The following is a 13,903-nucleotide window of genomic DNA, read 5'->3' on the forward strand; positions in this document are numbered from 1 at the left end:
CTCACTGGCCCCCGTCTCTGGATTCAGCCCCGTTCCTCCAACACTACTAGAGAGACCGTTTCCACGGTTTTTTTTATTGGAGATAGAGTCTCGCTCTGTCACCCAGCCTGGAGTGCAGTGATGCAATCTCAGCTCACTGCAACCTCCGCCTCCCGGGTTCAAGCAATTCTCCTGCCTCAGCCTCCGGAGTAGCTGGGATTACAGGCACCTGCCACCACACCTGGCCAATTTTTGTATTTTTAGTAGAGATGGGGTTTCACCATGTTGGCCAGGCTGGTCTTGAACTCCTGACTTCAGGTGATCTGCCTGCCTCGTCCTCTCAAAAGTGCTGGGATTACAGGCGTGAGCCACCGCGCCCAGCTTCCAGTGTTTTATAACTAGCTCCTCCAGGACTTCTGAGAAACACATCAGCTTTGCTGCTTTCCGAGAGTGCCAGATGCCCGGCCTGGCCTGCCTGTCCTCTCCGGCCCCCGGCTGTACACATGACGCTGGCTGCATGGATTTTTTTTTTTTTTTGACACGGAGTCTCCCTGTCACCCAGGGTGGAGTGAAATGGAGCCATCTCAGCTCACTGCAACCTCCACCTCCAGGGTTCAAGCAATTCTCCTGCCTTAGCCTCCTGGGTAGCTGGGACTACATGCACCTGCCACCACACTCGGCTAATTTTTGTATTTTTAGTAGAGACGGGGTTTCATCATGTTAGCCAGGCTGGTCTCGATCTCTTGACCTCGTGATCTGCCCACCTCCGCCTCCCAAAGTGCTGGGATTACAGGCGGGAGCCACCGCACCCGGCCTGTCTCTTTCTAAGCCACCTTACAGGGCTCATGTAGCCAGGTAGACTCTGATGTCCCTGAACATGCTGTGTCCACACACCTTTTTACCCACAGACGTGAGGAGCTGCCCACATCCGGCGGGGGCTCTGGGATCTGCCCTGGCAAGTCCAGTCACGCTCACACTCCGAGGCCAGCCTGGGCTCTTTTCTCCCCATCCTGGCCTGACCTCTGTGTCCCCGCCCTCATTCCCCAGAGTTGGATGGATGCTGGCTTGACTTCTGACCCCCTCCCCCGGCCCTGTCTCCCCATTGGGGTCTTCCCGACTAGGCCTCTGCTGGGTGTGAGGGCCAAACCGAAAACAGGGGTACTTGGAGCTGCAGGAAAGGAGGTGAAAGGAGGTATCAGCGTCGCCTGTGTGTGGTGGGGGAGGCCAGGCAGCCTGGCGCAGGAAAGCAGGGAGAAGGAATCCAGGCAGCAGGTAGGCTGGCAAGGAGAGAGCCCGCCAGCCCAACTCCAGCCCCTGGGGACAGTCCCAACGTCTGCGGGTTGAACCGATAAATCCACAGGAAGGACCTATGAATTTTTTGTGTGTTTTTTTTTTTTTTAGAGTCTCGCTCTGTCACCCAGGCTGGAGTGCAATGGCGTGATCTCAGCTCACAGCAACCTCCACCACCCAAGTTCAAGTGATTCTTCTGTCTCAGCCTCCTGAGTAGCTGGGATTACAGGCGTGCACCACCACGCCCGGCTAATTTTTTGTATTTTTAGTAAAGACGGGGTTTCTCCATGTTGGCCAGGCTGGTCTCAAACTCCCGACCTCAGGTGATCCACCCACCTCAGCCTCCCAAAGTGCTGGGATTCCAGGCGTGAGTCACCGTGCCTGGCCCTTTTTTTTTTTGGAGACAGTCTTGCTCTGTCACCCAGGCTGGAGTGCAGTGGCACCATCTCAGCTCACAGCAACTTCTGCCTCCTGGGTTCAAGTGATTCTCCTGCCTCAGCCTCTTGAATAGCTGAGATTACAGGCACGTGCCACCACGCCTGGCTAGCTTTGTGTTTTTAGTAGAGACGGGGGTTTCACCATGTTGGCCAGGCTGATCTGGAACTCTTATCCTCATGTGATCTGCCCACCTCCGCCTCCCAAAATGTTGGGATTACAGGCGTCAGTCACCGAGTCCAGCCCCCCATGCCCCCCCCCTTTTTTTTTTGAGACAAAGTCTCGCTCTGTCACTCAGGCTGGAGTGCAGTGGCACAATCTGAGCTCACAGCAACCTCTGCCTCCTGGGTTCAAGCAACTCTCCTGCCTCAGCCTCTAGAGTAGCTGGGATTATAGATAGGCACCATCACGCCTGGCTAACATTGTATGTTTAGTAGAGATGGGGTTTCTCCATGTTGGTCAGGCTGGTCCTGAACTCCCGACCTCAGGTGATCCACCTGCCTCACCATCCCAAAGTGCTGGGATTACAGAGGTAAACCACTATGCCCAACCAGAGCTGTGATTTTGATAGTACCCACGAGGCAGGATTCTCTTAAAAACAGCTATGCCACCATGTATTATTTTCTATGAAGTAATCTCCAACACTCAGCTTGCTAAGAGCCTCAGCATTTCAAGATTGTGCAGGACTGGCCAAGCACAGTGGCTCACGTGAGTCTGTCATCCCAGCACTTTGGGAGGCCGAGGTGGGCGGATCATGAGGTCAGGAGATCGAGACCATCCTGGCTAACAACGTGAAACCCTCGTCTCTACTAAATATACAAAAAAATTAGCTGGGCATGGTGGCGGGCGCCTGTAGTCCCAGCTACTCGGGAGGCTGAGGCAGGAGAATGGCGTGAACCCGGGAGGCGGAGCTTGCAGTGAGCCGAGATTGCACCACTGCACTCCAGCCTAGGCGACAGAGTGAGACTCTGTCTCAAAAACAAACAATAAAACAAAATCAGCCGAGTGTGGTGGCAGGCACCTGCAATCCCAGCTACGTGGGAGACTGAGGCAGAATGGCTTGAACCTGGGAGGCAGAAGTTGCATTGAGTTGGTTATCACACCATTGCACTCCTGCCTGGGTGACAAGAGACTCCATCTACAAGAAAAAAAAAAAAAAATCAAGCAAAGTGCATTTGCTGGTCTTTGAATTTTAACTTTGGAAACCCTCCCCCCAAGTCCAGTGTACCAGGTAGGATTTCACTTGATCCGCTGAGGAAACCATGCCCCAATTACTAGGTTAAAATCTATTAAGTGCCGGGCGCGGTGGCTCATGCCTGTAATCCCAGTACTTTGGGAGGCCAAGGAGGGTGGATCACCTGAGGTCAGGAGTTCGAGACCAGCCTGACCAACATGGGGAAACCCCATCTCTACTAAAAATTCAAAAATTAGCCAGGCATGGTGGCAGGTGCCTGTAATCTCAGCTACTCGGGAGGCTGAGGCAGGAGAATCGCTTAAACCCAGGAGGCGGAGGTTGCAGTGAGCTGAGAATGTACCACTCCACTGCAGCCTGGGGGACAGAGCAAGACTCCGTCTAAAAAAATTAATAAAATAAAAATAAAAAAAGCTATTAAGTATCAGGAATGAAAATATATCCAAGAGTGAATGAAGCAGCAACCACAGCTCCAGGCAGGAACTCGGAGCCCAGGTCCCCGTGGGTCGCGGCTGTTTTGTGGAGGGTGTGCAGGACCCACAGGGCTGATGGTGGACGGTCCTGTTTTGCCACTTGCCTTCAAGCCAAGTCACGTGACCAAGACAGGGCTCACCGAGCTTTCCTGATCTCTGATTTCATCATCGGGACACAAATGAGGGCTTCTACCTGGCAAAGTGCAGAGATGTAGTGTCTGCCTTTCGGACCAGGCACGGCGGCTCACACCTGTCATCCCACCATGTTCGGAGGCTGAGGCGGGCAGATCACTTGAGGCAAGGAGCTCGAGAGCAGACTGGTAGGTAAACATGGTGAAACCCCATCTCCACTAAAAATACTAAAATCAGCCGGGTGTGGTAGTACATGCCTGTAGCCCCAGCTACTTGGGAGGCTGAGGCAGGAGAATTGCTTGAACCCCGGAGGCAGAGGTTGCTGTGAGCTGAGATTGCGCCACTGCACTCCAGCCTGGGCAAGAGCGAGACTCCATCTCAAAACACAAAGATTCTTTTTACTACGGCTGGGATTTCTGGAGGGCCCGGGAGAGCCGGCTCTGGAACCGCAGGGCTGTAGTGTCCGTGGCCCTGCCGTGCGCTGACACCACCAAGGCCCAAGGTTCAGCCTGGTAGAGATTCAACACGGCTTTTCTTGCCCCACAATGAATGTTTGCGCAGAAAGAGCTTGAAGGAAGCTGTCATGCCTGGCGGTGGGTACCCCTTGTGGTGGATTCTCACGGGTGAACCCACGGACACACAGCTGCCACTCTGAACCGACTCCACTGTTCATGTAGGAAGGGGGGCTAGAGTGGCCCTTGGGAGCTACGGGAGGTGAAGACGAATGCAGGGTGTCACGCCTGTGTCAGTTTCCCCAAGATTCAGGCTGAAAACGCCACTCTCTCAAGTGATGGCGTTGGGTAGTGGGGGGTCTTTGGGGGTCATGAGGTCTCATGGATGGGATCAGTCCCCTTATAGAAGGGACTCCAGAGAGCACCCTGGCCTCTTCCTCCATCATCTGAGGACACACAGGGAGAAGGCACCATCTAGAAGCCAGGAACTGGGTACTCACCAGAGACTGAACCTACCATGCCTTGGTTTTCTGGAACTTCCAGCCTCCAGAGATATGAGACATGTGGTCATACAAATGCTCTCAGAGAAGGTACAGTAAGTGCAGGTGCCCTGGGAACCTCCAGCATTTACCAGGGAGCCCGGCTACACTTCTGCCAGCCTTGGTATCTACCCCCCACCTCTTCCCAGCTGGGACCCTCTGTGCCCCGGGGATGCTGGGGAGGAGACAGCACCGCAGGCCAGGAAAGTGGGCCAGCTACAGGGGCAGAGCGTGGCCCCACCTGCGTCCCACGGGCCCAGCGCCCATCTCCAGACCCCAGGCCGCCCTGTGGAGAGGTGTGCGGCCAGGCAGGAGGCCCTCTGCGTCCTGTTTATTGTTTTGCAGCAGGAGGCCCAACACAGAACATACTCGCCAATACTCGGCTGTGCAAAACAGGGGCTAGCGCTTAAGTACAAATGGGAAAACATGATTCTTTTGTTTTAAATAAATACTTAAAACACGACTTGGGTCCTACAAGCGTCTAGACTCTAGGTCTCAGTATTGGAGTGTCTCACCCACGGGCCCCACACAGGGACGCCACGGTTCCCTCCAACCCCGTGATCAAGACATGGAATCGGCTGCTGACGGCTGGATCGCAACGCGCCCCTTTTCTAGAGCCTTCCCCGGCCGTCTACAGGCAGGATGCGGCTGGGAGAAAGACAACTGGAATTTCTCGAAGGTCGATGGTCCGCACGGTTGACGATTCTACGTGGTTCTCTTGGTTCCCTTGGTGTGTGTGTGTGTGTGGAGGAGGCCGCGGCCCTTAGATCACCTTCTTGAGCTCGTCGTACAGGACCAGCACAAAGGCGCCCCCCATGCCTCGCAGGACGTTGGACCACGCACCCTTGAAGAAGGCCTTGCCCCCCTCGTCTCTGAAGATCTTCCTCCAACAGTCGACGGTGCCCGTGTACATGATGTCAGCTGCAACGACAGGGAGACAGGGTGACAGTGAGGGCCTCGCCACCAAGCTCTTCAAGACACGGACGCCACCTGCACCCACAAAGACGTTTCACAGAAATAACACCCCGGACATCTGAGCCATAGTTCTGATTACAGGAGGGAAACCTGAGGCTCCCCCAGCTCAAGCCCTCCTCCTAAGCCACTGTCTCAGGGAGGGCTGGACACAGGACTTCAGGCCCCGCCCTGGGCGTCCCCCATCTCCACCCCTGGGGTCCATGCAGAGAGGGCAGGATCGAGGGTGTGGATGCAACCAGAGGTTCTAGGAGGCGGGGATTTAGAAACTGCTGCCTGGACCATGAACCCCCAGAAAGACCAGAAGCCCATCATTCAGGAAAATCCTTCCACACAGCCAGGTTACTTTCGGACACACTGCTGTCTCACACGCCCTGGAAGTGCCTCCTTTGATGGTTTCTGGCCTCCCACGGGCCCAGGCCAAGGAGCTCCTGGATCCCCTTCCCATTAGCAAGGGTCCCCCGCCACCCGAGCCCGTGCGGGTACCTCCTTTGCGCCCAGACTGCATCATCATCCGCCGCCGCACTGTGTCGAAGGGGTAGGACACCACGCCGGCCACGGCTGTCACGGTCTGTGCAATCATCCAGCTCACCACGATGTGCGTGTTCTTGGGGTCGGGGAGCATGCCTGCGGGGGAACGGCACGTCACCTTCTCCAGCGCCTGCACGGCCACCCGAGACCAGGGTCAGCCTCCAGTGTGTGCTCACGGCCACCTGAGCTGGTGCCGAGCTCTTCCAAGACCACCAGTGCCCCCTCCACGTGGCTGCTCAGTGCCAGCTGATGTTTACAACACCAAAGGTCAGGGCAGGGCCAGGAGGGGAAAAGTCCGCCTGCCACCTACAGGAGCCCAGCAAGACAGTCCCAGAGGCCGGGGTTAGGTCTGTTTGGGGAAGAGAATAGGGCCCTGACCTTCTAAAGGGTCACAGTTACTACGGGAGTTACACTGTGTCCTCAAGATGCACATAAGTCCCACCCCTACCCCAGGACCTCAGAATGCAACTATACTTGGATATAAGGTCTTTAAAGAGGTAAGACTGAAGGAGGTCAGTAGGGTGGGCCCTGATCCTATGACCCTAGTGTCCTTCTAAAAAGAGATGAGGACACAGACACACAGAGGGATGACCCTGTGAGGACACAGGGAGAAGATGGTGTCTCCAAGCCCAGGAGAGAGGCCTCAGGAGGAACCAGCCCTGCCCACACCTGGATCTCAGACCTCCAACCTCCAGGACTGTGGGAGAATCACTGTCTGTTGTTTCTAAGCCACCCAGTCTATGGTATTCTGTGATAGCAGCCTGAAATAGACTAAGACACCTCATAAGAAGGGCAGATAAAGACACAGACACACACAGAGGAACGACCTCGTGAGGACACAGGGAGAAGACGGTGTCTACAAGCCCAGGAGAGAGGCCTCAGGAGGAACAAGCCTGCCCACACCTGGATCTCAGACTTCCAGACTCCAGGACTATGGAAGAATCAATGTCTGTTGTTTACAATCCACCCAGTCTATGGTATTGTGTGACAGCAGCCTCAAACGGAGTAAGACATCTCATAAGAAGAGATGAGGACACAGACACACACAGAGGGATGACCCTGTGAGGACACAGGGAGAAGATGAAGTCTCCAAGCCCAGAAGAGAGACCTCAGGAGGAACCAGCCCTGCCCACACCTGGATCTCAGACCTCCAGCCTCCAGGACTGTGGGAGAATCAATGTCTGTTGTTTACAATCCACCCAGTCTATGGTATTCTGTGATAGCAGCCTGAGATGGACTAAGACATCTCATAACAAGAGGAGATGAGGACACAGACACACACAGAGGGACGACTCTGTGAGGACACAAGGAGAAGACAGAGTCTACAAGCCCAAGAGACAGGCACTGGGAGGAACCAGCCCAGTCCACACTTGGATCTCAGACTTCCAGCCTCCAGGACTGTGGGAGAATCAATGCCTGTTGTTTGTAAGTCACCCAGTCTATGGTATTCTGTGATAGCAGCCTGAGATGGACTAAGACATCTCATAAGAAGAGAAGAGGACACAGACACACACAGAGGGACGACCCTGTGAGGGCACAGGGAGAAGACGGCATCTCCAGGTCCAGGAGAGAGGCCTCAGGAGGAACCAGCCCTGCCCACACCCTATCTCGGACCTTCAGCCCACGGGACCCCGGGGGAACGCCTGTGTGTTGAGCCCATCTGTGGGACTTTGCGACGGCAGCCACACGTACCCTTGGCCGTATCGTACACGCCGAAGTAGGCCGCCCGGTAGATGATGATACCCTGCACGGAGACGCTGAAGCCCTGGTACAGGCCCCGGATGCCGTCGGACTTGGTGATCTTCACCAGGCAGTCTCCCAGGCCTCGGAACTCGCGCTCTGTGCCTGACTTTCCCACGTCCGCTGCCAGGCGGGTTCTGGCGAAATCCAGCGGGTACACGAAGCAGAGGGAGGTCGCGCCTGCCGCGCCGCCGGACGCCAGGTTGCCCGCAAAGTACCTCCAGAACTGCGTGTGCTTGTCCACGCCCCCCAGGAAGATCTGCTTGTACTTATCCTTGAAGGCAAAGTTGAGGGCTTGAGTGGGGAAGTAGCGGATGACGTTGGCCAGGTTGCCCCTCCAGAAGGACAGCACGCCCTGCTCCTTGGGGATGCGGACGATGCAGTCCACGATGCCCTTGTACTGCTTGTCGGCAGCGATCTGCTTGCTGGCGTGCTGGACCTGGGGGATGCAGAGGGTGTTCAGACCGGACCCAGGGCCAACCACCCAGAAACATCCAGCTACAGAGTGCATCCTTTTTTTTTTTTTTTGACACAAGTCATTCTTGTTTACCAAGCTGGAGGGCAATGGGGTGATCTCGGATCATTGCAAACTCCACCTCCCGAGTTCAAGCAATTCTCCTGCCTCAGCCTCCTGAGTAGCTGGCATTACAGGTGCCTGCCACCATGCCCGGCTAATTTACTTTTATCTTTAATAGAGATGGGGTTTCACCACGTTGGCCAGGTTGGTCTCGAACTCCTGACCACAGGTGATCCTCCTGCCTTGGCCTCCCAGAGTGCTGCAATTACAGGCATGAGCCACCATACCCAGCCAGAGTGCATCATCCTGTTTAGAAAACTAGCTTGTGGGCGTTACTAGTAAGTTGTCCTCATTTTCTTTCTTTCTTTTTTTTTTTGAGATGGAGTCTTGCTGTGTGCCCCAGGCTGGAGTGCAGTGCTGAGATCTCCGCTCACTGCAAGCTCCGCCTCCCAGGTTCACACCATTCTCCTGCCTCAGCCTCCCGAGTAGCTGGGACTACAGGCGCCCGCCACCACGCCCAGCTAACTTTTTTTATTTTTAGTAGAGACGGGGTTTCACCGTGTTAGCCAGGATGGTTTCCATCTCCTGACCTCATGATTCGCCCGCCTCAGCCTCCCAAAGTGCTGGGATTACAGGCGTGAGCCACCACGCCCGGCTCTTTCTTTTTTTAAAAAGACAAGGTCTCATGCTGCTACCCGGGTTTGACTGTAGTGGTGCGATCTTACCTACTGCAGCCTGCAACTCCCGGATTAAGCCATCCTCCCGCCTCAGTCTCCTGAGTACCCGGGTATACAGGTGCACAACCATCAAGCTCCGATAAGTTTAAAAATTACTTTTAGAGATGGAGTCTTGCTACGATGACCAACCTGCTCTCAAACTCCTGAGCTGAGGTGATCCTCCCTGGGCCTCTCGAAGCGCTGGGACATTCCGCCCTGCTAAGTTTAAAAAAATTTTTTAAGCCAGGCACGGTGGCTCATGCCTGTAATCCCAGCACTTTGGGAGGCTGAGGTGGGTGGATCACGAGGTCAGGAGATCAAGAGCATCCTAACACGGTGAAACCCTGTCTCTACTAAAAATACAGAACATTAGCGGGGTGTGGTGGCGGGCGCCTGCTAGGGAGGCTGAGGCAGAATGGCGTGAACCCAGGAGGCGGAGGCTACAGTGAGCCGAGATCATGCCACTGCACTCCAGCCTGGGCGACAGGGAGAGACTCCATCTCAAAAAAACAAAAAAAAAAACAAGAAAAAAAGATTTTTTTAAGATGTGGGATCTTGCTAAGTTACTCTGGCTGGTCTCAAACTCCTGGGCTCAAACGATCCTCCCTGGGCCTCTCCAAGTGCTAGGACGCCCCGCCCTGCTAAGTTAAAATATTTTTCTTAGAGATGGGGTCTTGCTATGTTGCCCTGGCTGGTCTCAAACTCCTGAGCTCAGGCGATCCTCCCTGGGCCTCTCAAAGTGCGGGGACACCCCGCTTGCTAAGTTTTAAAAATTTTCTGAGAGATGGGGTCTTGCTATGTTGTCCTGGCTGGTCTCAAACTCCCGGGACATGCCACCCTGCTAGGTTTAAAAAATTATCTTAGAGATGCGGTCTTGCTGTGTTGCCCAGGCTGGTCTCAAACTCCTGAGCTCAAGCGATGCTCCCCGGGCCTCTCAATGCACTGGGACGTCCTGATTTGTTAAGTTAAAATAATTTTCTTTTGAGGTGAGGTCTTGCTATGTTGCCCCGGCTGCTCTCAAACTCCTGGCCTCAAGCGATCCTCCCCGGGCCTCTCAAAAGCGCTGGGATCGCGGGCGTGACCAGTCTTTGCAGCCAAGCCTATTCATTCCCATCACCGAGCTGTCACTGGGAGTACAACGTTAGCAAGGACGTCCTGGCAGCAATGTTCCTAGTCATCATGCTACTTTCGATAAACCTCTCCCAAAAGACAAAAAATGCATTGCTCTGGATCAGAATTGCACAAATGAGCTAAGAAGGGTAAGAACTACCAATAACCATATCCTGGTTATTCCAGGACACCTGCGGGCAGGCTCGTTGCCCTATTGGCCTTAGAATTGCCCTTCACGGTGGAGGGGGCAAGAGCAGACGGCGGCCAGGCATCCGCCGGAAGGGTTGCTCCCAGCCCGGGAGACCCGCAGGATTGAGCTCAAGGTCAAGGCCCGCCCGCCGCAGGGTTCGTCCATGGGCCCTGCTCATCGCGCATGCGCCCTCCAATCCGTGCCGCATTTCCCCCGCCTGCCGGGCCCAGTGCGCACGCGTAGACGTCGCCACGCCCTGCGGCAGCGGTCACGTGACGCGGCCCCCGGAAGCCGGCGGCGCGTGGACAAAGCGATCGCGGCCTTCCACTTCCGGCGCCCGCCTGCAAAGCTCTGCTGCCCACGTCCCCGCCCGGTCCGGCCACTTGATTCCCGTCCCCTTGTCCCCGGAGCGGCCGCGCCCGCGTCCCCACCTGCAGCAGCAGCTTGACCCGCTCGATCGGAGCCACGGCCGTCTTGGAGATGGCGGCGGCGATGCCTCCGGCCAAGAAGTCCTTCGCGAAGGAGATGGCCTGTTCCGTCATGGTGGCGGGGCGGGCAGCGGAACGGGCGGACAGCCGGAAAGCGGGCGCGGAGAGTGAATGGAGGGCGTCGCTGGTTCAGCCCTGCCGCCGCCGGGACCGAAAAGACGGAGCGGCCACCGCGCAGCCGCTAAGACGCCGACGCCACGCCCACTCTCCGCCCCCGCGTCTCCTCGCGCCGCGCCCATTGGCTGCGCCGCCCGGCCGCGCCCCGCCCCCGCCTGCGTGCCTCGCCTCTGAGGGCTGCCGGGAATCCCGCTGCGTCCCGCCCGGCACTCCAGCGAACCGCGCCCATTGGCTGCGCTCCCCGTAGACGCCCCGCCCCGCACCCCTAGGTATGCCGGGAGCCAGGCCCCGCCCATGCGCCGTAGGGGCCGCTGGGGGTTCCGCGGCAGCCTTGACCTTGTGAAGGTCACGCCGCTGCCAGTACCCGAGCGGGCGGGAGGGCGTCTGCAGAGTCAGAAGCCCACCCTGATGTCCCGTTCGCTCCGAGTGCGCCGTCCGCTTTCTCCCGGAGGCCGCGGCGACCCCGCTGGGATGCGCGACATGTGGTGCCCCGACCCCCGACCCTTGAGCCTTGACCTCCAGGCAGCTCCGACCTTTTCACACTCTCCGGGGTCGCGCGTCGGGACACCCCGGCCCCTGCCCGCGTGCACCCGGGGGGCCCCTCGCGAAGCCTGCGGCGGCTTCCACGTGGGCGCGGCTGAGTCCCGCTGCCGATCCGTGACCCCGCGCCGCCCTCCGCGTCCGGCCTAGGTGGGGGGCGGTCTCTGGGCCTCCGTTCTTTGACCGCGCGGTGCCCTCCGCGCTGGGGCTGGGGGTTCCCTGGGCCGCGCCCACCCGCCCGGGCTCCCCGATTTCCCCGTGTCTGCCCGGCGGGGGCTGCGGCCCGGGGTCCTCCTTCCCGACCTCCCAGTCCGCTCTTCCTCCCTCCCTCCCTCCGTTTGTCCCTCCCTCCCTCCCTCCCTCCTGCCTTTTCTCCCTCCTTCCCTCCCTCCCGCCTTTTCTCCCTCCCTCCCTCCCGCCTTTTCTCCCTCCTTCCCTCCCTCCCGCCTTTTCTCCCTCCCTCCCGCCTTTTCTCCCTCCCGCCTTTTCTGCTTCCACCTCCCTGCTTCTTTCCCTTCCCGGCTCTCTCCCGCCCGCCCTTTTCTCCCCGTCTCCTTCCATCCCTGCTTTTGCCTTTGCTTTTTGCTGCTTTCTCGCCTCCCTCCTTTTTCTCCCTCTTGACATCTCTCCCTTCCTTTCCCTCCCTTCCTTTTTCTTTCATTTCTGTCTCCCTCTCTCCTTCCTTTCTTGCTACCTTTCTTCCCTCTTTTTCTTTTTTCTCTTCCCTCCCTTTTTCTGCTTTTCTCCCTCCGCCCTTCCTCTATTTTTTCTTTGCTCCCTCCCTGTATTTTTCTCCCTCTTTCCGTCTCTCCTTCCCTTTTCGTCTTTCCTTCCCTTCCTCCCTTTTCTGCCTTTCCCTCCTTCCCTCCCTTTTCCTTTTCCTCTTTATTTCCTGTCTCCCTCCCGCTCGTCCCTTTCTCCCATCTCTCTTTTCCGTTTTTTTTTTTTCTTTTGAGACAGAGTTAAGCTCTTGTTGCCCAAGCTGGAGTGCAAGCTCCGCCTCCCGGGTTCAAGGGATTCTCCTGCCTCAGCCTCCCGAGTAGCTGGAATTGCAGGTATGCGCTACCACGCCCAGCTAATTTTATATTTTTACTAGAGATGGGGTTTCACCATGTTGGCCAGGCTGGTCTCGAACTCCCGACTTCAGGGGATCCGCCCACTTCCGCTTCCCAAAGTGCTGGGATGACAGGTGTGTGAGCCACCATGCCCAGCTGTCTCTTTTCCGTTTTTTTTTCATCTTTCCTCTCTCCCTTTGTCCCTCTCTTTTTCTTCCTTTTGTTCTTTCCTGTCTTGCTCTTTCCTTCCTCTCTGTTTCTCCCTTTCTCCCCATTTTCCTTTTTTTTTTTTTTTTTTTTTGAGATGGAGCCTTGCTCTGTCACCAAGACTGGAGTGCAGTGGCGTGATCTCAGCTCACTGCAACCTCTGCCTCTCAGGTTCTAGAGATTCTTCTGCCTCAACCTCCCAAGTAGCTGGGATTACAGGCACCAGCCACCACACCCGGCTATTGTTTTTTTTTTTTAATTTTTAATTTTTAATTTTTAGGACAGATGGGGTTTCACCATGTTGGCCAGGCTGGTCTTGAACTCCTGACCTCAGGTGATCCGCCCGCCTCGGCCTCACAAAGTGCTGGGATTACAGGCCTGAGCCACCGCGCCCGGCCTCCTTTTCTTTTTTCTTCTCTCCTCCCTCTTTTTTTTTTTTTGAGACACAGTCTGGCTCTTGTTCCCCAGGCTGGAGTGCAGTGGCGCGATCTTGGCTCACTGCATCCTCCATCTCCCAGGTTCAAGCGATTCTCCTGCCTCAGCTTCCCAAGTAGCTGGGACTACAGGCGCCCACCACCACGCCCGGCTAACTTTTGTATTTTTAGTAGAGACGGGGTTTCATCATGTTGGCCAGGCTGGTCTGGAACTCCTGACCTCGTGATCCGACTGCCTTGGCCTCCCAAGTTGCTGGGATTACAGGCGTCAGCCACAGCGCCCAGCCTCTCCTCCCTCTTTTTCTATCCTACCTCCGTGCCTCTTTCTTCTCTCCTCTCTCCCTCTTTTTCCTTTTTCTTCTCTCCTCCCTCCCTTCTGTTTTTCTCCATCATTCCCTCTCTCTTCCTTTCTTTTTCTCCCTTTCCCCGTTTGCCTCCCTCCCCTTTTTCTTCTTTCCTGTCTCCCTTGCCTCCTTCTTTGCTCTTTTCCTCCCTTTCTCCCGTCCCTCCTTCCCGGCCTTCCTTTATACTTCTTTCCCTCCCCACTGCTTCCTTTGGTTTCCTGCCTTTCCCTGTCTCTCCCTTTGTTTCCCTCTCCTCCCGCTCTCCCTCCTTCCTCCCTTTTCTCCTTTCTTTTCCTTCCTTTTTTTTCCGTGTGTCTTTCTTTTTTCTTTCCTTCTCCCTTCCTTTTCTCTACCTGTGTCTTTCTCCCTCTTGTTTTTCCTTTCTCTCCCTTGTGTACTGAGAAGGTGACAGTCCCTGGCTGTGGGCAGGCAGGAGCAACCCACCCCGGA

At 56.2% G+C, this 13,903-nt stretch overlaps 1 protein-coding gene across 1 annotated transcript; it reads right to left on the bottom strand.

Annotated features, from left to right (window-relative positions):
* Nucleotides 1–4,807: 4,807 nt before the first annotated feature.
* SLC25A6 (solute carrier family 25 member 6) lies at nucleotides 4,808–10,975 on the bottom strand. The gene is made up of 4 exons (XM_054470898.2): nucleotides 10,700–10,975; nucleotides 7,688–8,174; nucleotides 5,951–6,091; nucleotides 4,808–5,413 (listed from the first exon to the last, which is right to left on the bottom strand). The coding sequence occupies exons 1-4, from the start codon at nucleotides 10,808–10,810 to the stop codon at nucleotides 5,256–5,258; spliced, it is 897 nt and encodes a 298-aa protein (XP_054326873.1). The 5' UTR covers nucleotides 10,811–10,975; the 3' UTR covers nucleotides 4,808–5,255.
* Nucleotides 10,976–13,903: the final 2,928 nt, after the last annotated feature.

This window comes from Pongo pygmaeus, chromosome X (genome assembly GCF_028885625.2).
Source record: "Pongo pygmaeus isolate AG05252 chromosome X, NHGRI_mPonPyg2-v2.0_pri, whole genome shotgun sequence".
In the NCBI taxonomy this organism is placed as follows: domain Eukaryota; kingdom Metazoa; phylum Chordata; class Mammalia; order Primates; family Hominidae; genus Pongo; species Pongo pygmaeus.

What these genes read in the sequence shown, in the direction of transcription:
- SLC25A6 (XM_054470898.2), bottom strand. Translation starts at nt 10,810, where the DNA reads ATGACGGAACAGGCCATCTCCTTCGCGAAGGACTTCTTGGCCGGAGGC. An exon ending in CGTGTACGATACGGCCAAGG is followed by an intron (nt 6,092 to 7,687) that starts GTACGTGTGGCT and finishes GTTCCCCCGCAG; the next exon opens with GCATGCTCCCCGACCCCAAG. An exon ending in GCAGTCTGGGCGCAAAGGAG is followed by an intron (nt 5,414 to 5,950) that starts GTACCCGCACGG and finishes CTGTCGTTGCAG; the next exon opens with CTGACATCATGTACACGGGC.